This window comes from Brienomyrus brachyistius, chromosome 9, assembly GCF_023856365.1.
Source record: "Brienomyrus brachyistius isolate T26 chromosome 9, BBRACH_0.4, whole genome shotgun sequence".
Taxonomy (NCBI): domain Eukaryota; kingdom Metazoa; phylum Chordata; class Actinopteri; order Osteoglossiformes; family Mormyridae; genus Brienomyrus; species Brienomyrus brachyistius.
In genome coordinates this window covers 19,943,808-19,966,822 of record NC_064541.1, presented here as the reverse complement: position 1 = coordinate 19,966,822, position 23,015 = coordinate 19,943,808, and the positions used below count along the sequence as shown (strand labels likewise).

At 44.2% G+C, this 23,015-nt stretch overlaps 1 protein-coding gene across 3 annotated transcripts; it reads right to left on the bottom strand.

The window, feature by feature from the left end:
- Nucleotides 1–1,396: 1,396 nt before the first annotated feature.
- On the bottom strand, nucleotides 1,397–20,161 carry ahr1a (aryl hydrocarbon receptor 1a). Of its 3 annotated transcripts, XM_049025277.1 has the most exons (11): nucleotides 19,317–20,161; nucleotides 16,778–16,962; nucleotides 10,536–10,612; nucleotides 10,171–10,260; nucleotides 9,055–9,178; nucleotides 7,316–7,446; nucleotides 5,493–5,695; nucleotides 5,064–5,173; nucleotides 4,745–4,886; nucleotides 3,294–4,527; nucleotides 1,397–2,981 (listed from the first exon to the last, which is right to left on the bottom strand). In XM_049025277.1, the coding sequence occupies exons 1-11, from the start codon at nucleotides 19,373–19,375 to the stop codon at nucleotides 2,820–2,822; spliced, it is 2,517 nt and encodes an 838-aa protein (XP_048881234.1). In that variant the 5' UTR covers nucleotides 19,376–20,161; the 3' UTR covers nucleotides 1,397–2,819. The 3 variants fall into 3 exon arrangements, with proteins under 3 accessions (XP_048881234.1, XP_048881235.1, XP_048881236.1); XM_049025278.1 differs by lacking the exons at nucleotides 16,778–16,962; nucleotides 19,317–20,161 and adding an exon at nucleotides 11,610–13,847 and having other exon boundaries at nucleotides 10,536–11,460; XM_049025279.1 differs by lacking the exons at nucleotides 16,778–16,962; nucleotides 19,317–20,161 and adding an exon at nucleotides 11,610–13,847 and having other exon boundaries at nucleotides 10,536–11,444.
- Nucleotides 20,162–23,015: the final 2,854 nt, after the last annotated feature.

Sequence of the window (23,015 nt, the reverse complement as noted above, 5' to 3'; positions counted from 1 at the left end):
CCAGAATCACTAGTAGCTCAGATGGAATTCAGTCGCACCAGTCTGAAGACCAGATTTCATAAGGGAGCCTGCACAAGGATAGAAGTTCTAAATAAACACCCTCCGACAATCAGGCAAGTGTTCCTGAGTTATATTCAGAATCTATAGAAGAATAATCCACTTTCAGTTTTGTTGTTTCGTAATGTCTAAATTTAGCACAAGTACCACTTGAAACAGTGCAATACTGCCATCTAGTGGTTATAAAAAGCCAACCTATATTAAAACAGAACAAATAACATGGGCTGAATTGTACACATTACTGAAACACCTGCTTAATGATTACATGTAATGGCTGTCAGGTACGCAGTACTGCACATTATATGATGACCACAGTGCAATCCTTCATTTTTCTCTCAGAGGCACATTTGTTTTGAGAATCTTTTTGGGTGTTTGTATAAGATTTACAAAAACATGTATCCATTCATCCATCACAAGCAATGGCGTAGGTTTAGGAGAGTTTGATACAGTGGAATCCACTTATAGTGATCACGTCTGTCTGGGTGAAATTGACCACAATAACCGCATACAAAACAATTAGCCTCGAGTAGCCGGAAGCAGATGGGTTACTGCATAGCAAAATAGTAGGCTTATCAATGTTAAAAGAAAAAAGGATTCGCTTAGTTTTAATTTTTTACTCATGTTGTCATATATGAAAAGACACAAAATGAACACTGAAAATGGACTGCTTGATTAGTATAAGTGAATAAACAGTATTTGTGCAGAAATGATTCTGTCCCAAGCTTTTTGATCCACGTTCATCCACTGCAGCAATGCTGCTGTGTTTAGACGCGAACCAGGAAACAGCCGAGGAAAATGGACCCGTCAAACTTATTAAATCTCCTCTGCAGATCGAACCACTGGCAGCATCACCGTCTTTTTACCACTGGCAAGTTATCCCTGTGCCCCCCCCCAACAATTCACAGCTGGTGCCAGGCCTGAGTCAAGCTTCTTTTTTTATACATCATCAGGCCCCATTCTTCCACTGACTGTGGTCTTGTTTTGCCCCCATGTACTGACAGTGAAAGTGGTAGGAATGGGAGCCACTTGGGGAACAGCTACTTAAACAACAGAGCCCCAGGACAGGTTGACTTTTCTGCCCTCTGCTGGCCATGTAAAGAAACACCAGCTCACTCGCATTAGCACCCCTGTACCATCCTCCAGCAGTCTTCCGTTGACTGTGACATCCGTGTGTCATGGTGTTATGGTCTTCACTATTATAACACAGCGCATTTTGCATGTTAATCGGCCCATTTAATGAACTGAACAGACTTGCAATTTTAAAAAGAAAAATGAGAAGAGATCTTTTCTGACCTCAGAACGGGTCGTGCCCAAAAAACGACAATGTGCAATCAACAAATGGGTTATAGGTATCTTTTTAATGGGCTGGATATGCAGGATAAGGAAAGTCAGGGCCGAGCAGAAAAAATGATGTGTTTCACTTCACAGCCATTAGGGGGCAGCTGCGAGTCTGCACTTTGCTTAGTAAAAACAGGAACTGCCGAGTGTACGGATCAGGCATGTAAGCAGATGACTATACAGAACGATTTACCCAAACCTGAACCTAATTATTATTAATGGGGTGTTTTTAAATGTGCTTTATTTTATTACGTAGTTTAAGCAAACTGAGCACAGTGTCTGTCTCAATGAGTCGGTATAAACGAAAATCAGCTGAGCTTAAAGTATCAAAGGTAATGGCCGACCCAAAGACGAAGAGGAAAATAATATCACATACAACATGTACCAGTTGGACTCCTTAACAAATTTACTTTTAAATTAACGACAAACATGAAACACTTATTGGACATTGCAAAATATATTACTAAATGCCAGAAAAATGTTTTATAAAGTAAACCAAACTGTTAATTGCGCAAATTTCACGCATAGTCTCCTGTGAGTGGTACACGTTCTTCCTGAATAAATCCTACGGCAGGAGAAACGTGCGTAAACATGGAGGCCGACAGCAAACCATCCCTGTAAATTCTGGCATTTATTCTCATGGACCTGCCCAGCCACCTCGTTCATCTGAATCAGCGTAGGCTCACTATCATTTAATGTTCTGCGTATTTCCTTACAAAATGTGCGTATTCCACGTCCTAACCTTTGTGGGTTGATCTAACCCGATGTGAACAATACTGCCCACTTGCAGCCCCCCCGTGAAACACTGCAGCTCCATGACCCCCACCTCCCCCCAAACTGTACAACTTCAGGTAATACTCCATACAAATGGTTGTAACAAGTATAAAAATCTTTTTTAAAAAAAAACCTTAAAATTGAAACCTGTATAACAAACATTTTTATAGAAATTACTACAAAAGTTTGTTTTTCTTCACCGAAATTTAACATACTGTTGGTTTTGCTTTGTTGAAAAATGGTCCCAACAACATCAAAATAACACGTTTTTATCACACGGTGGGGGACAATTGGTCCCCACAATGTAATAAAAACCTAATCCACACACACACACACACAGAGGTTTGCAATTATATCTTTGTGGGGACTCTCCATTCATGTCTATGGGAAATATTCTAATCCCAACATGACGACCTTAACCATAAGTAACCAAACAAAAGACTTTTGCCATTTTTAGTTTTTCGATTGCATTCACAGGTGTTTGTGGGGACCTGAAAATGTTCCCCGTAACGTCAAAATAACAGGTTTTCATCACATCGAGGGGAACATTTATACCCCAGCCTCCCATCTCCGACATTGTGCATTGTTGTCCCTTGAGACCACTGCTAAGAAGTCCCCCCCCCCATTCCGGAATCCCCACCGGCGGACACTCAGCCGAGCCATGGGCGTGAGGACCTTGCAAAGGCCCCCAGGAAGAGGTCAGGGTACAGGGCGCTCATGCAGGGAAGCTGCTGCAGTGGCTCCCCCTGCTGTTGGAAGGAGGACAGCATGCAGGAGTCCTGGTAAAACACGTCCATGTCACCGTTGCCACTCTGAAACGTAGATAAACATGAAAATTAACAAGCAAGAGAGCAAAAACACACACAATCCGCAGACACACTCCTGCGTCAGGCAAAATTTCCGAAACAAGCATTTTCACCTTTTCTAAGAATTCCGCTCAACTACAAATGTACGGTTTGAATACAGCCCATTAATATTATACACACAAGGCCCGCATTTATCACGCTAATAACACTGCAGTAATAACTAGCATGGTGTGGCAGCCTTTGGACAGATCTGCATACCGTATTAATGCACATCTGCACACCCGCTTATTCTGTGTGACATACCATGGGGTCCAGTACCTGTGAGTGGGCCTGTGAGTGGGCCTGTGAGTGGGCCCATGGGGGCACGGCTCTCTCCTCCAAGCCAGGCAGGTCAGCCACAGACACACACTGAGACACGGGTGGGTCGTCGTCAGTGACGCCGGCTTTGCCCCCAACACCTCCAAGCTCTGGGATTCCCAACAGCTCCTCCAGGTCTAGTGCAGGGAAGTGGTCCTCCGGAACCACAGGGGATTTGGGAAGCCGGGCTGAAATTAGGCCCTGAAGGTGGCCATCGGGGTCCGAGCCCAGCCCATCCCAGCCGTGGAGCCCTGGGGGTGCCCCCTCCCCAATGAAGCATTCATATAATGGAGGGGACAGCATCTGCAGGTCGGGATGATCCAACTTGAATGAGGAAGGATGTCCGTTCATAGCGTCCATGGCAACAGAAGAGGGCAGGTCCCCGCTGACCTGCATGTGGGTCAACCTGTGATGTAGCTGCTGCAGATTTGGACAGTCGGCCAGGAGATCATCCCGAGGCGGTAACAGTCGCGGATGTTTACACGAGTTCTGCTGCTCCGCCGCCCTTCCTTGTGTCCATGCATCCAGGGACGCGTCCGGCCAGGCGGGTGCTGGTGAACACCGCTGCGGATCCGGGGCCTGTTGGTGGCGGCTCTGGCACGGAGGACTGTGAGCTTTCTGGCACTGTGTTATTCGGGCTGCCGTCCCAGAATCGCCGGCGAGCACACAGCCGGACTGGATCGTGAGGGATTCCCCTACGTACGCCAGAATCTCATCGGCTACATCGGCTACATCGCCGTTTCCAGTCGTGTCCTTCTTGAATAAGGCCTCATCGCGCTGGAAGAGCCCGAGGTCCTCGCTGCACATGCCCAGGCTGCTCATCAAAGTCCACAGGTCGGCGTTTTTATCTTCTTCTGATCGGCTATCCAGCTCCGCGACGATACTTTCCGGAATTATCAAATGGTTGTGGTTCCAGTCACTGTGAAATACGGAGCCCACATCCCCAGCGGTGTTGGGGAGGGAGCCCTGGTCTTGCCCTGGAACGCAGACATAGATGGAGTGATCCTGCTTCAGCATGGCACCCAGGAGGGAGTTGGGGTCCAGTGACCCCTCCCCTGAGGAGACTCCACCTCCCAGGGCAGCATCACTGAGGGACTTATGGGAGCCGGTGTCATACAGGAGCGCCTCTCCTGTGGCAAAGTGAAAAGGCAGCCTGAGATTGCGTTTTCTAAGGTTGTCCTCCCCCTCTTCATCCCTGTAGACCAACAACACGATGGAAAAATATTAAAAATAAGAAAACATTTGCTTAATATGGATCACCAAATATAGGAGAGAGATATTCTCTATTTCACTAACAAAAGAGTCCGTGCCGTTGTATCGCAACATGAAGGAGGAAAAAACTCCTTTGGATTTGCACTCCAGCCACCGTAAAGAAACTCACACTGGTCCATTCGGACCAAAGGTGGACCTACGTGAGGACCTTCTGAGAAGCGATGATGTAGTCGGGTTTGCCGTTCTTGTAGATCAGCTGGGCATTGGCCTGGATCCACAACCATCGGCTCTGTTTGTTGAGCAGCCTGAAGACGGTCATCCCGCTGTCTCCGGTCTTCATCACTGCAGAGGAGACAGTCAACAGCCATTGGTTGGAAGCGTGGCAGGTCTCAGCATCTACAAATGCGTCTTTCTGTCAGGTCACACGGCCACTCATCGACCACGCAGGCGCAGTTTGTCGCCCGCATCCCGAGGCTCAACATCAGGGCATCCTCGCCCAGCGGGGACCCCAGCACTCACTGCGAATGTGATTCTCGGCGCAGTACAGCATGTCTGCCGCGTGGATGAACTGGTAACCTGTCCCTCGGTCACAAAGCTCGGCCTCTGTGTAGCCCAGAACAACCTTCCCTCTGAATATGGGGTAAAAAAATTTGAGAGAAACAAATAAATAACAGAGTAAGTAAAAAAAGAACAATATTCCCCCTAATAACAATTATCCTATAAAGATACTTCTCTGCAACCATTTAGACTACTGCTATTCAAAATACCCAAAGATACTTTGGATGGATGGATGGATGGATGGATGGATGGATGGATGGATGGATGGATTATTTAATTTAAGTTATCTACCTATTACATCTCAAACTGTATTAGCCTGTCATCGACCCCCCCCCCAAACACACACACACAGTGAACTTCCCAGTGTGTCCAGGAGCTCAGCCATCTCACCTGGCATCACAGGCCGTGGGGGTGAAGTCCAGCTTGTGTTTGGTCCTGAAGAGGAAGTTCCTCGTGCGGATCTCCACAATGGAGGGTGGCTGGAGGGGCGTGACCAAGGCAAAGAGGGCCAGCTGAGGCGGCACAAAGGAGCCATCCGGGGATCTCCGCTTCTGCCCGTGCAGGAACTTTAGGTGACCTTGAACATTCATGGCCTGCAAGAGCCACGAAGAAACATCCTGCAGTTAAGCTGGGGCGGGGAGACACAGGGGAACCGGTAAAGATGCATTTGGCATTTACCCAGTTATTTTACAGCACTGTTATAAACGCATGCTTCTCACCTCTTTTTAAAGCAGATCTGCTGAATTGACTGTTGTTAAAAGCACTATATAAATAACTCAATTTTGCATGATTGTCGTCAGGCACGCAGCTATATATTCTGGGCTCCCTGAAATAATGTCACATTCCATCCAATTTTATTTATAATTTTCTTACTCAAGGGCCCCTGCAAAGTCCAGGACCCCCAGAATCTGCCAGGGTATCCATGCCCCTATTGCAAGCCTGACTGTCGTCAGTCTCTAAACGCTGAGACACAAAGTTGTCATTTCACATGACGTGTGACAGGTTGAACCTACATCTGGTACACCTGCATATTAACACCCTGCCCCCCCCTCCCCCGACCCCCCAGCAGAAAATCACGGGGCCTGCAATTATATATGTAATGCATGAAAGAGGTTAAAAGGTTTGGCCGCCGTCCCACTAAACATGAGAAGAATCAGGGCGCGAGATGTTAGTGATGTTGGTGTGACTGTTGGTGTCAGACATGGTGCTTCCTGCATCTCAGAAACTTTCCATCATCTGAGGATTTCCACACAATGTCTGGAGTTTACAGGGCATGGCGCAATAAACAAATGCAAAGCATCCAATCAGAGGCAGCTTTGTGGGAGAAAACACAATGTTGATGCAAGTCATTAAAGGAGATTGACCAGACTTGTTTTACCCACAAATAAAGGTCATAAATGTATAGATAACAGCTCAATAGAAGAGTGTCCACAATCTGAGCAGGCAATGAATGTACACCATTCTAGAGGGGGTCCAAACTGGTATGGGGCAGTTGTAGATACTATGTATGTACATAGTTGTAGAGTATGTACCTGACATGGGTGTCAGATGACCATAGCAACAGGAATGAACCATTCGCATGGGACTAAGAAAATGGTAAAACTCACGTGGAGTTCAAAAGGTCACCAGGAAATCAAAGCTTGTGTTTTACTTCGTGTTTTCATTTCCCGTTGTACGTTTATGTAACCATTCGGCTTCTGACAGCTCCTCGCAGACCGCAGCCGCACGAGCGGCGCCACAACGCAGCTTGGCCGTACCAACCACGCTCCGCTTGACTTCAGCTTAACCAGCGACGAGGGCTAATAACGGCACGCGAGGAGCGGACGCCGGTGGGTGGGATTCCAGAAACGCCTTTGTGTGCAGACTGTGAGAGCAATGCAGCCCCAGCGGGCCCCCAGCTTGCGTGCTAAACCAGCAGTACGATCGTTTCCTGTTCTGAATAAGCAACCGGTGACCCTTACGTGAACCCACACGGAGGGATGGGAAACGAAAGAAACCTTGGTGTGAACTTTAGCCGACCAGCCCTCAGCCGTAACTCAGAGACACACCTAACCCTTCGCTCTCCTTCAGAGTTATGGAAATCAACGTATCGCAGGCAAGGCGCCAATCGCCCGACCACACCTAGACCATCTCCCTCAAACATCTAGGGCTTCACTGTCTAGCAACGCAGGCATTTTTGCTTCTCGGCATAAACCCATTTCTCTCCGACTTACCAGAAATCCAGATGAGTTGTCCAGAAAAGATCTCAACCTGCACACGAAATTCCTCTTGAGGAAGGCGGAGTTCTCAGGAGGAAGGTTTTCGGGATTGCAGCCGGTTAACGGTAACCCTGGGCTGATGCCCGCTGGAAGAGGGCAGCATTTCTTTGTCAGATCACCAGTATGACATCTACCTTCTGGCAACTTGACAGGCAGTTACATTTTAACAATACCTTATATTTTTAAGATAAATTGCAATGATAACACTGGGGGTATTATGGGCTACAGGTTTGACACAATCGCTTCCTTTCTAAAAGTAAAAAAGTCCCTCTTAATAAGCAGGTCAAATAACCACTTAGAAAATAAACTCAAAGGATAGAAAATAAAATTCAACTCACTGCAGCTAATCAGACAGGTTATCGTTAGCTATTTATTCAAAATATGCAGACCCACAATCTTGTCTTAAGGCCAGGGAATGAAGATCAGAACGCCATATACGATTGCATACGCTTCATATCTTAGAGCGTCGTAAAACTTCATTCTTCCCGAGTTAATCAGATGAAGGAAAATTCTGAACGGGGCTATAAAGCTATGAATGGGAGATTCTTTATCACAATGCGTGTTGTCACAATAGCCACATCTCAGTGTCAATCTCAAGGTGAAGATAGAATCGAGAGGCCGAATCACCACTGTAGAGTACCGTCGACGTCCTCGTGAAGTTCAGGCAGCGAGTGGACAGCAAAGGAAGAGAAGCCCCTTCCCAAACTGAACCAGATCTCAGTGGATCTCAGTGTTGAATATGCTGATCCTGAGCAGGCGCTGCCACTCTGTGGAGATATCTGTCCACAGTACTCAGGGAGTTTTCTTTCCAGATAGCCACACAGCACTCAGACATACACACCTTTCCTTTACAGGGTCTTCTGGTACTTTCTACCCTGTCAGTGATTCCTTGAAGGGTCTTAAAGGTCTTAGAAGGTATGGGAATTACAGGTGAATTACAGGTGAGACACCAAGTAAGCCCAGTTATTCCTCAAAGGTGTCAGTAATGCATTGGCAGGTCCAGCAAAATGCCCAGTAAACAAAGACCAAAGAAGCTCATCCCCACACATATTAAAACCTTCTCAAATTGGGTAACTGTCACACTGATATGCTATTTTGGGCAGAGACCAGAAGAAGGGAGATTAAATCCAAGCTGTGAAAACCAAAAAAGAACAAATATGGTGTGAAAAGCGGGTCACGGCACAAGCCGCAATGATACAAAAGGGAAAGAAAACTGAAACAGGTGATGTGTCTTTCCCATGGAGGGAACAGCAAGAATGGAGGCAGCTGATAGCTGGATTTGAAAACTTGATTTTCCTTTGAAAGGTTTTTAAAAGTTTGGCAGTTCACAATGCACCTCCTGAACTCCCCATGTCTGTCCGTCTGTCTGTCTGTCTTCCAACCATTTCACCAGGATCAGGGAGGAGGCCTGTATCCTTTCCCAGGCAGCATACAGCATGTCACAGTGGGACGTGGTACATGAGATGCCAGTCCTACTCAACCAATCATTCTTCATTTCTGAGCTTCTCTGCAGTTCAAAGGTTGTCACCAAGCAGACAAGAGGAAAGCCTTCAAGCTAGCAGTTCCTGCCACTGATCTTAAATGTCCCTAAACGCAAACAGAGCTCTCCACTGGCTTTAGAATCGGCCGGCCATATTATTTATACGTAATGTATCACTCTGGACCTGGCTCATGTTTCAGGAGACGGGTCTTACAGGAGTCCTCTGGGCTGCCTTCAGGGCTGGGGGGCGGCTTGAACGCCCAGTGGAGCTGCTTCCGGAACTCGAAGCGGTCCTCTGTGTGGATGAGCTCGTAGGCACTCTGGTGGATGACGTCAGACTGTCGGGGAGAGGGGTTTGCATCAACCGAAGGACGGACACGTCAAAATGCACACGGGTGTCATTCTTTAAAGTTCTCTTTCTACCTTCGATCCATGTTTTTTTGCTGTCCAGTAGGGTGGACATTTGGTCATTTGACGTTTTATCCAATAAAAATTCGGACATTCTGGCAGTTTCCCACAGGCCGCTAAAATAACATAGCATGTTTCCCTGCTTGCTCGTGTAACTCACTATCCAGGAGTAATTTGGTTCCAAATTCATTTCACGGACATATTTAACAAAATAAAGTATGGTAGCTGATAACTGCTGCTATTCAAAATGTATAAACCAATAGCATTGCTTGACAGACACTCCTCCCGCCTCCTCAGTCGATGCCTAAATGACAACCACGGCAGCCATGGCAACAGCCATTTTGTTGTGCGAGTCGGCTTGCCAAAGGTTTCATGTGCAGTGGCCCACCCCATTAACCTCTGCGGGACACCGACGCCTGCCTGACACTAACCCCAACCTTAGGGTAACCGCAGTGGTAGGTAATGGTGTAGCGTTGGTGGAGGACTGGAAAGGCTGAACGCCATCCAGGAGCTATCAAGGAAACACAGGCTCAGAGACTGTGCACTCGTGAGCTTTATTTACAAAGGGGGACATTCTGTGTTATAAATAAAACCACAATCCTGCAGCCTGCAAGCTAAACTGTGAAATCATGTCCAAAACAAGAGATCAGAGTTCAGTCTGATTTATGGTACCGCTGTTTATCAAGATCGATCAAAATATGACAGATATCTTACTTATAAATATTAACAGTTTCTTAGTCCATTTCCATTAACCTAACATAAACCAGGTAAAGTAAAATTTGTTTTTTCGTTTTCCAAAAGTTGAGAAAATCTGTCCCCATGTAAACTGCTAAGATGAAGATGGAATCAGACGAGCAGGAAACGCATGCGTTGTGTTCGTAACCTTAATGTCAGGCCTTCAACTTTCAGAGCAAACGGTCACCTGATGGAAGCCGAGGTAGTCCTTTATGCCAGGAGAGACGTAGAAGATCATCCCACCAGCAGTAACCACCAGCAGGAAGCCATTTAGCACCTGATGGAGGTCGTGAAGAATTTGTTCAGGAACAAATATAATTGCAAACATAAAACCACTTCTACTTAGAAGAGAAGTGAATAAGTGTTTTAAAGTAACAATGCTTTGTTTAAACTAATCCAGTGTCATTGAAATGTAGCTTAAGAGGAGAGTCAGCCTCTTAAATGAGATCATGCTTTCAGGTCATGGTGTTTGTAAAAGCAAAAACCGAACATGTCCCGTTCTGAGAGCTTGGCATAGCACTGACTTCCGCATGCAGACGCCACGGCACGCACCTTCAGCAGGAGCTCCACTTCCAGAAGCTCCTCCCCCTGGAGACTGGGGCCGCTGGCGTCCGAGGATCCGAGGACCACTGGAGCGCACAGACATTCACACAACGTAAGGGTGGGCCACACGTAAGGAACCGAGGTCCGATTCAAGCGACCGATACAACGATTCATCACATCACACACCCGGCCTCCGCATCAGCTGGCATCAGGTTCACAGCCCAGCCCCGTGTTCGTGCAAAGGCCCAGTGCACACAGGAGACCAGATGCACAGCCTGCGATTGGTCAGCGTGCAGCGCGTGCGTGAGAGCTACTGTGGGCACGAGCCAAACTCCAGACAAGCCAAACGCTTCCGAAGAAGACTCTTCAAATCTGTCATCGAAAATACTGCTGATCCAGAGCCAGGCAAAACAAACCGGGTTTAACGTGACAACAGAGACAGATTATCTGTACTTGAAAAACTGCAGGGACACAGTGCCAGTATCTAACTGAAGCCTCACGGGAGAGAGAGCAGCACTTATGTATCACATAAGTGAAAGTCACTAAGTGATGACGATTTTGCCAGAAGGACGACGTCTAATCAAATCCCGTACAGAATGTCTGGGGTGCATTTGACTTCAATCACACAGCGTTTGTAGAAAAACCACAAAAATGGCCTGGACTGAAGCCCCATGTTTACAGAAGCTCTGGAAATGTACTTACGGGCAGAGACAAGAGTGTGACAGATTTGCAACAGCACTTATATTAGGCACTAGATCAGACTGCCTGCGAAATTACACATCCTGTTATTCTTGGCCATAATCCAGCACAGGAAATACAGGCTTATTCACTTCCTATAGAGTTTTCTCACCTAAGAGAGCAGGCTGAGCCCAAGATGCTAAGATAACCAGGAGGAGCGTCTAAAGCAGGGGTCTACAACTCCGGTCCTGGAGAGCTACTATCCAGTAGGTTTTCTATCCTACCCAGCTTCTGATGAGTCACACCTGTTCCTGGTATTTACCTGACAGCAGGTGTGGCTCATCAGAAGCCAGGTATGATAGAAAACCTACTGGATGGTAGCTCTCCAGGACCGGAACTGGAGACCCCTGGTCTAGAGGCACTTCATTACCCAAAAATGGGCATCGTCAGTGGGACAAGCAGCTGTGACTGGGACCAGAGCTCTGATTATTGCCTTTGCAACTCATTAATTGGCCATTTATAAAATATATCCATCCATCCATCCATCCATCCATCTTCCAAACCGCTTATCCTACTGGGTCACGGGGGTCCGGAGCCTATCCCAGAAGCAATGGACACGAGGCAGGGAACAACCCAGGATGGGGGGCCAGCCCATCGCAGGGCACACTCACACACCATTCATTCTCACATGCATTCCTACGGGCAATTTAGCAACTCCAATCAGCCTCAGCATGTTTTTGGACTGTGGGGGGAAACCGGAGTACCTGGAGGAAACCCCACGACGACATGGGGAGAACATGCAAACTCCACACACATGTGACCCAGGCGGAGATTCGAAACCGGGTCCCAGAGGTGTGAGGCAACAGTGCTAACCACTGCACCACCATACCACCCCAATTTGTTCAGGAACAAATATAATTGCAAACATAAAGCCACTTCTACTTAGAGGAGTGAATAAAATACAATTCTACTTAACTGACTGCACGATATTAAAATATCATTGAAATGGGAGGACTGTCTGATATGATAACAGGAGTAAAAGGTTAAAAGGTTTTAAACGTTCAATGAACGCTAGAAAATGTATGAATCAGCCTAATTGTTTGAGGTCCCACCGTAAAGCACCGGCAGGCCTATCTCAAAATAAGCAACCAATTCAGGTATAAACACAGCTTATGATCTGGGAAAGATAAGAGTACGATGAACACCTCCACAACCCAGAAGGTTGCAAGGAGTATAAATAAAAAATCTGAACTGGGGGGGGGGGTTAGTGACACACACCAGCAGACACGATAAGACTTTCCGTTTAAGAATCTACTTTAGATATTCCTCAAAATCATCTCTACGGTGACTGTGAACATGACGCATGGTGCCATGAAACTGGGCTACATTTGACGTGCATCCGAAACTCTTCCAGCCACAAACTGCCCTCATTCTGCCTGCCATGGATCTTCAGCGCTTACCTTCCTCTCCTCGCCAATGATCTGAACCCCCCGAGCAGTGAACGTAAGCATTTGATCATTTCCTCATTCTGAGCTACTGCATGACCAGATTTTCACACCAGTGCAGCAAAACTCCTCTTGCAAGTCAAATGTTTTTATGTAGATTGTAAATATATACCTATCAGGCACACTTTTACCTTCTATCTAAGACTTCTGCAGTGAGAAAGTCACCAGTTCAAATCCTATGGTTTGCATAGTGTCCATACCACTGTTGGCTCCTTCAGCAAGGCCCTCAACCCCAAATGACCCCCATGCTTTGCACTCAGCTTTGTGTGTCTTATAAGCACACAAAATGGAATATGTGAAAACAAAGGGACTGCTATGTCCCCGTGCAAACCACAAAATAAAGTTACTGTTTTGTTTTCAACGAAACGTGCATTTCCCATGACATCAGCGGGAAGCGTTTGCATTCCTTGCATTCTACACAGAAACTGCACACATGGAGCAACAGTGCGTTCATTAAAGCTATTTTAGACATAAAGACACCCAGAGCACCAATGAAGGCGAGACAGTGTAACACGACAAACAGCCGCAGTATTTATGCTCTGAAATGTAACACGTGTATCAGTTAGATATTGTTCAAAGCTCAGGAACCAGCCAGTGCAACTTCAGCTCAGCTTGTTCTCACACAAATATTTAGTAACAACACAAACAGACCAAGAACAAATCAATTTCTGTGCAGCTTTTAGGTTTGGCCTCTTATTACATTCCCAGCCTAGCTGACATTGGGTTGGTTTTCCCATGCATGATTTTAAGCAGTGTTCTATTAAAGCTATTTTGCAGTTATCCTTCACAATATGTAGCTAATATACATTAGGGCTGGGTGACAGTGATAAAATATCACATTGTATCTCTTTGAGAGGATTCAAGGAAAATACTCCAATTTACGTGTTTCTTTTTAAATAAAATCTTACATACATTCAAAAACAAGTGAACAGCTCTGAGATATGAAACCCAGCTATTCTTCTGCAGCCTTGTTACTGTACTATGGGGCCCCCAGCCCCCGCCAGCAGGAAAACCGTCCATGACCAGCTGATTCTAATGCCTTAAATAAACAATCCCTCAGGCTTAAACAATCTGTGCAAGCAAATCATTAAGATATTATCACAAGCAGGATCTCAGAGTCACTCACATGCAAACCCCCTTTGACCATGAAGACCCCGCCCCCCCCCCCAACACACACACACACACACACACACACACACACACACACATACACACACACACACGTACTACAGAGTCACATATCAGCGCTTCAAATCCCTGGTATTCAGTTATACAGGTCAGGGTTTGCAGTTTGAGCCAGCAGCTATCTAAGTGTTTCGTAACCTATGTCTGCAGAGTCAAGAGTTCAACAAAAGTATTCTAGATTACTCACGCAAGCCCCCACGGCCCCCCCTCCCCCGGGAGTCTGTCTAAACGGCAGCACAGTGCGGAATGTTCATAACGCAGCAACCGTCGAAACAAAACAAGCCCCGACAGACAGAAAAGGCCGCACAGCTCATACAACCTGAAGGACAGACGCAGCGGTGAAACATTCCCCGAGACGATTTCCCGGGCAGTGCCGCGCTGCTCGTACGCCTCACCCACTCCAGCCGCTTAGCTCATCGTATATTTCCTTTTTTAATTTATTATCTATCCATTCATTCATTTTTTTATCTTCTTATCCTGGAACTTATCCCAGAGAATACAGGGCTGGCGTACACACTGGGCGGGATGCCAGTCCATGGTAGGGCATGTTTATGTTATTATTTATTATTATACTACATATTTAAGACTTAGCAGTTGGGGTGGCATGGTGATACAGTGGTTTGAACTATAGCCTCACAGCTCTGATGTCCAGAGTTCCAGTCTCCACTGCATTCCCTCCCATCTCCTATGTGTGTGAAGCTTGCATGATCTCCCCAGGTCGTTGTGGGGTTCTCCCCAATATCTCCCCAAGATCCTAAGACATGCTAAGGGGAACTGGAGGTTGCCAGATTATTCCCTGATTGCATAAAACAAGTGGGTATGAAAAACCACGGCCTCACCAGTGACATCACTCAGATCAGCTGTGGGATTTGAACCCGTAACATAACTGTACGAGTCGCGACCCACAGACACAAACACTCCCACTGGTGCAGGAACAATAAATGTTACCTAGAAGCAGCTTCGGTGTGTGATAACCATGATTAGGGAGCCAAACCCTCGACGGCCTGCGCAGACAGGCCACAGACACCCCAGCGCATGCAGAAGGACGGACGTCTGCACAGCTGCGGCTGCAAACCGCCTCAGGAAGGTAAAGGAACAGGAGAAAGGAGGGAAACTCGAGTAGAGGACACAGGTCCACGCATGACATTATGCTATGTGTGAGATCACTTTAACACCTTTAAATAATGATCGTTAAAAAGACACAGACTGTCAAAACAAGGCAACTCCATGAATATGGGAAAAAAGAACTTTTTCCAGAACCTCAGTGTTGGCAAGTTAGGGCATAGAGGGCCCTTAAAATCCATCGCAGGGCCTTGGATGGAACGATAGCATAGCAGAGAACAACATTTCCCATAAACCAATGCAGTCCAGATGATGTGCTGAGACATTTGCTCAAGAAGACAATGATGGTATATAGAGGTATGAGCAAGGTGTACATGGGACACACTTTCAAAGGATGTTTATGCAGTAACAAGGCCTGACGGCAAAACAGCTGAAGGGGGAGTCGACCCAACAAGGTGACCCTGCGATCCTGCACAGGCGGCTTCGATCCTGGCAGAATCTCACAGCAGATGCAAATGGGGCAAGAGGACAGATGACCAATTAATCAGACTTAAACGAACAGGTAGCTAGGTCAGGTGAAATTGTCACTCTCACAGTGTCCATGGACGGCGTTCGGGTCCATGTCAAGGCCTTCTGGCCAAAATCAATCCTGACAAACAGGCTGATAAGAACGTGCATAGTCATGGCAAATGTTTGCTGTTATGGAGGGCAACTACCCACCTATATACCCATATGCCACCTGCCACAGGACAAATACCCCTCATCTGATCTTGCTGCCATTTAACACTCAGCTTGAGTTATTTAATCTCGTTTCATCTTTTGCAGAACTAAATCACAATATAGGCAGTAATGTTTCTAAACACTCAAAGAATGTTACCAATATCATACATTTAACGATTAAATAAGCAACTGGAGCAACAGTTAAATAAAGTTCTGCAATCTCTACAAATTGGAAGCGTTTCCACAATTTTGTCCACTAGCAGGACAGGAACAATTCAAAGTATTGCGTGTAATATCTGGGTCTCTTTTGAAGGTTTCCAAAAACAAAGCATCTATATGTTTATTTTTCTTCAGAAAAGCATCCATTGTTGCAGCACAGACTTCCTCAGAGGAGATTATACGATTATGCATTTTTTATTTCACTTTCCGCAGGATCTTACACACCCTAATAGCGTCCTGTTATTTACTGGAGAGCTTCCCCAGGCCCCACTCAGTGTGTTGGCTTCGTGAATCATGCGACCCCCCCCCCCCCCCCCCCCCCCCCCCCCAGCGCCCCTTTCTCAGTTAATAGCTAGGAAATATTACTTTGTCACTACTACCATTGAGAAACTACTGGGGAGTGGCTGGGTTAGGGGGCACAGATAAAACAATAAACACATCCAGGAACCATCAATGGTTCACTTTCACTTATCTGGGCAAAACCAAGTCCTGTACAAAAGAGTTAAAAACGTCAGATTTAACAGATTTAAGATCTTTAGAGCGCAGGATAATAAACAATAAAAAATACTGCATCAGCAGACATTTCACTCATTGGCTCTTTAATGAGCAACACTATATTCATATAGATAAAAACTGCAGACGTATTCCTTTTTGCTAGGGAAAATTAGCCCGCATGCAGTGAAATGTACCCCACTGAAATCGACTTCACTGGAGAAACCACGGTGATGCTTGGCACACAGCACAGCCCGATGCTTCTCAAAAACAAAACTGACGGTGTTTCAAATAATCAAGGGTCCTTTCTTGTATTATCACCGTGCATCTTTTCTTTCATGCAAATTAAATATTTCTAATGATGCAGGGTCTCCCACGGGCAGGTCTTACCGCTGAAGAAGCTCTTGGCCCGGAGGTAGCTGACGCACAGGCGGAGCACAGTAAGCTTGTCCAGTTTGGAGACGACATCCTGCGGAAACGGGAGCAAGCTGGCCAGAATCTCCAGTTCTCCATTCAGGCGGTCCCGGTGCCTCTTGGAAGGGTTTGATTTCACACCAACAGGGCTGGACTTTACACTGCAAGGAATATATGTGTGTGTATACATATAAAAAGTATTTCAACCTGCATGATTGAGAAAATACTGTTTAAACAAAGTAAATAAGTAAAAGATGAAAAAGTATGAAAAAAAAGTTTACAAGTTAAGTTCTGGGGAAAAGCAGGTTTGGTTGACGTATGCTGGTTGATGCATGTTCGCATGAAAGTTACGAATGTCTATCTGTGAGTTTAACGAGCTTAGCATTGGAGTTAAGAATGACAGTAAATGAGAGGATTCTTGGAACAATAACACTATTCCATTTCCAGGATCTGTGTTATAGTATTCTTTTAGTAAATCATCGGCTTAAAACACCTCTAGGAACAATTAAAACTCAATTCTATATTTAAGAGGCAATTTCAGGGTGTAATTCGTGGGAATTCCGATGCAAGCGATTCTGGAAAACGTGCACAATTTCCTTGTCCGTCATCTTCAATTTTGACCAAAAACTACAGATAGTCTGTTTCCATGTATTACTAACGTTACAGTATTTTTGAAAATGCAAGTTTCCGACATTCACATTTACAGAAAGACATGACGGTACAAAGCAGGAAGCAGAGCAACGCAGTCTTTCGGAATGAGTGGAGCTGCAAAAAACATAATGGGTTTGAGCGCGTTACGAAAGAAATCAATGTCAAATGTTTTTTTGTTCATACAAAGACGCATGAACAGCTGAGTACTTTGCAGTAACCAGGAAGAACCATATCGAGTGAAGATATTACATCTGAATCAGACTCATTTAGAAAACGGCACGAGACATAATAAACGGCAGGGTTAATGCTGTCAGTATGCAGCACTGGCTCTAACTGGGACTCTAACTTCAACTGCAAACACTTAGAGGAATTTCTGATTCAGCAAATTACATACTAACACTTAAACCGATGGAAAAGTAAGACAGGAAAAGCCCACCGTGCAGCCCCCCTTCAAAGTTGCATTACACCCATATGGAAAAGTTTAAAAAAAATAATAATAACACATGACTTTTATGCATTTTACCCAAATCATATAAGCTCTTTATTTGATACTCAAAATAAATATACAATCCATATTAACTTTCGACATATGTCTCCTTTATTAATGTGAAATATATATGAAATGAATGTACCAGTTTGCACCTTTGCTTGTCACTGCGACTGTACCTTACATTTCTGTACTTTTTAAGGTACAGAAAAGGACTCCCCAAGGTACAAACAACATTAATGTAGCCCAATGGTACAAAAAAATCCTCAGTGTCAATTTCTGTACCTTAAAAGGTATAACGACCTACAGCTAAGGGTACAATTCTCTGACAAACTGAGTGCACGTGTCATCTATTCATGTAAAATATACATGTTAAGTTGATGTTTTCGTTTTTATGCATAACTCGATTATGAATGAACTCGACTGAGTCACACACAGAGGTTCCACACAACTAGAATGAGCATTTTGATAAGGAAACATTTTTTTTTAAGTTGATGCATTTTGTGTTCTGAGAACAAAACATTAATTTTCACACGTATAATTAAACAAACTGGGTGTGGAGAGATACGTATACATGCCTTTTATTAGAACAATATAAAAGCAATATACATTTTTATTAAGAAACAACAAGCAATAAACATGTATTTTCCGCTAAAGCTAGATGTTTTTCATGTATGGTATAATATAAGTTCATATAACGCTTTTATATTTTTCCTATAGGTTTTTCCCGTGGGTCAACACATGTCAAGTGTGGTTTTGGTATGAAAGTGACCATAACCAAACGAGAAAAACACTGACTTGTATAGTGAACAAATAAGAAACGCCATGTGTTGTCATATTAACTGAAATAAGAAAAACGCTTGATAACCTTAAATGAACTAAGCTGGAACTGGGACGGAGAGCAGATGTCTGAAAAAGTGACGTTAAGCCTTAACATTTCATTCCGCACTACTGTTTAACGTCTGTAACGTAGCAAAGCACTACAGCCCAACGATCCTACGTGCTCAGAGAAGTGTTATGAATTCTTTACAAAAAAATACCCGGAAAACAAATCTTACCACGTAAACATCGTGCAGTAAAGACACATTTTATATGCTCATAAATTCATCTGCACACCTATAATTTCTTATCTTAACTTTCCAACCAAAAATGAAGTCAAATAGACTAATTAAGCAAACATTTTATGCTATAGTATTACAGGTATAAAGCTATCAAATAAATTATTTTACGGGCAAGAAGATAGGAAGTGAGCGCACTACAAAGTGAGCATTAAGAAGTAAATAAGAACACGTGTTTTTGTAATTAGAGCAAGATTAATATTTCGATGGACTGCGCAGGTGAGGTCTATGGTGGGGACAATGTCCCCGTCTCACGTACCTTTTCTGCACGGGCTTTCTCCTCTTTGGCTTTGCATATAAACCATAATTGTTGTTCATCTTCAGCTCTATAAAAAGTTCGTTTCCGCTTAAACGTGACTTCGCCTTATATTCTTGGCAAACATATACAAATAATAATGGAAATGCCAAAAACTCGAGTGATCAAGTGTCACCCAGCACGGAAGACGACGCATTAATGGTGTTTTCCTGCTTGAATCGGGCCACTCAAGCAATTTCGGTGATCAGCCAAGAATCAAACCTCGTGTCAAGCTGCCTTTACAGTGATACCCAGCCGCACAACTACAAATCAGATATATAATCAGCAACGCGGCGCGGCCAGGAAACTACCGCAGGGCGACGCCTACAGAAGCTCAATGAGTTCGAATAAAAGACAGTGTCTCGACTCCGCTCCATAAATATTTCGGGACAAATTAGGTTGTCAGCGATCCGTCGGAGACGAATCCTCCTTTATGTACCGATCCTGGTACTTGCCCGGCTGGGCGCTGCACCGAGCGGCGCTTCACTTCCACTGTCGCTCGTTCCTTTTTACATATAAAATGTGTTTTGCATAAATTTTTCTGGTGTCATTCTGTGACAAGTTTTAACATTGAAATAGACCCGCTAATGTTGGACTGACTATATTTTGTTTTACAAAAAAGAGCGCGCCAGGGGCAGGACGCAAAGAGGCTTCGAAGCAACGCAAATGTGCACATATAAAGTATTCTGACTCCGGAAAGCAAATGTCAACCTGAAACAACGTGAAATCCCGAACATTTCAGGTCCGGGGAAAAGAGTACTTGTCAGCGTAGCTCATGTGTCGCTTTGGCTGCCTATGCATTCCCAAGAAGCAGGTAATACCACTGAATAAAATAAAATAAATAAGCCCATGTACCGTTGATAAAAATAGGTTAGATAATGCCCACTAAGTAAATGGAGCCGTATCTCTGACCGAGGTTAATTAAGGTTTCTTCCTTGGCATACGGTGCTTGAGAACAGTTTTTATTTGTAAAGCTTTTTCATTTATCTGTCTGCTCAGCATCCTCCTATCAAGGCGGTCGGTCGGGGGGTCGCAATGTTCAAATACGCATTTATTTGTTTAAAGTTTTTTGGTTTGAGTGGATTTTGATTAGGAACTTAATGTTTAACGTGATTTTCGTTTCAATGATGCTTAAGGTTAGACTTGTTTATTATAATAATTATGAAGGATTAGATGTAATATTGGCTTATGGGTCTCATATAGCCAGTAAAGAGCACTTATATTAAAACTTTAATATCCTAATAAGTGTAATAAAAACAAAAACTGGATTGTTAAATTTATTTCCACTTTTATTTGAATACATATGCAAATAATTGTGCTGCTTTAACAAATACAGATACAGATACAAATATTGGGCTCTCTGTCCGTCCTTACTCGGAACTTCGGGAGAACATGTAATACCTCACACAGAAATCGGCAGCAATCACACTCAGAGCCCAGAAAGGGAGGCCACTCCCCCACTGACATCATACCGTGATGACATCATCGCCCTAGTTCATTGGTTTATGTGAAATCGTCCACTTGATCTGTGTTCTGCCATATTCTATGCTAATTCTTTGTTTCTTTATATACTTTTTATTGATCCCCATGGGGAAATTCTCCTTTCACCTCCCCCATCTTGCTCTGGAGATGAGCGCAAAGCGGCCAGGAAGGGCAGTGACCCGCATCAGCTCCTTATGAACATTGCTGAAGGTCAACAGACATGCCAAGGCCAGGCTGGAACCAGCAACCTTCTGATCACAGACACAGAGGCTTAGCCCACCAAGCCAACAAAGAGAGCATGGCATTAGTTGGGCATTAGTTGGGCATTGCGCCACTTTAGAGCCCTGAATGTTCATTCCCGTACAATTCAAAAGAAGTTACATTCCCTTTCGAGTAACTCATTGTAACCTGAGGAACGCTCTTGCGGATTTGAAGAAATAAGAGCGTCTGGTTCCTTCTGCTTTCATTTTTGAGACAAGCCTGGCATCGTGGGCTAGGCGACAAAAATGACATAAAAAACATTCTGCATATAGTATTCAAATTAGTGCATCTCCTAGGTAGATTTTACAGAAACACTCTTTTCAATAATGCCTACAACCTCACTGGAATAAGTGTTCCATTCAAATTGACATGCTGTACTTAAAAAAAATATGATGAAGACGTACAAGCAGGGCATTCGATGCCTGTTTAAATCCTAAAACAGGATGAACAACCTTTCGCAACTAAAGTACCTGGAAAATTGGCCTCGCTTGAGCAAACGAGAAGGAAGTTGTCATTTACAAGTGTAGCTTTACAACAAACGGAATTTTGCCAGGAAAAGTGGCATCACTGTAGTACTAAAAGCGTAAAAAAAAAAACATGTAGTAAAGATGTACTGGAGTCGTTAGTCTCCATCTAACCTGATGCTACAACAGGTTGAGATTAGAAACTTCCATAAATTCTGGAAACGTACACATAGTAATTCATAAATGGGAGATATTATAGGCCTCTATTGATTGTTATTGTTTTATTGTCCAACCAAAGTCAAGAATGAAATTAATTCTCAAGTTAACAGTGTTACGTAGTGATGTTTACATTGTGAAATGAAATGAGGTGCTTTATTTGCCATTCGTATTAGTAACGGTCCATTGAAATGCTTCTTTTCATACATCCCAACTTCTTGCTCACCTGTGAGAGGCTATATATATTATTTGCCTTATTAGTGTCATGACGGATGGGACGAAGGACTCGGGGGCAGATATGGTAGCAGGACAAAAAGGAGTTTTATTGAACAGAGACTGGAAATAAACAGAACCGCAAGGGATCAGAATGGGGGCACTGGAACAAAGCAGGCCACAGGTAACAAGAAGGTTAGATGACTAGGAAACACAGGACTGGGAAACACATGTATATATGAGACTAGTGAGGGAAATAATGAGAGGCAGCTGGGTAACAACAAGTAACAGGCGTGGCTTGTTAGGGTCACGCTGAGGAGGAGACAGGAGGGTCACGTGGACATAACAGGCAGGACCTGACAATTAGCTACTCAATGCTGTATGTCATTCAAAGACGTTTTCACATCTAACATTTGTAAATTTAAGTTTTTATGATATTAAAAACGATGATAGAACATAAACAGATACATGAAATTCGTAGTTTGTGTGACAAAAACTATTCAAAGTTCTTTGTTATACATAATGCCTCAGCTGTGGTCATATGATTGATTGTAAATCTGTATTACTCAAATGGTTACAAAGTAAACAGCCATGATGTTGAAAAATAACTCCTACTTAAAATAAAGCCTAAATGTTTCCTTTGTGAGTTGGATTCTGCGGTACTCGTAACCGGTAGTTCCTCTTTTAAAATAACATGCAGCAGATAATCTGACACTGCAGGGCTGATGTTGGAAAGAGTCCACTGGCAGTGCTAATTAATGCAGTATTTTCCTTGCCCCAGGTTTTGGAAAGTTATGACACAATGAATGTAATCTAAGGGATGATGAAATATATTTAACATTATATAAGTATAGTGACATTAATGACATTAATGATTAAACAACTTCATTCTCAACAACATTGAAATGGTTAGATAACTTAATAACTTGGTAATATCACTTCTCAACCAACAAAGAAAAAACAATTAAAACGGATAATGAAATACGTGTCCCTGCCGTGTACCTGTCGAGAAACGCCAATAATAATT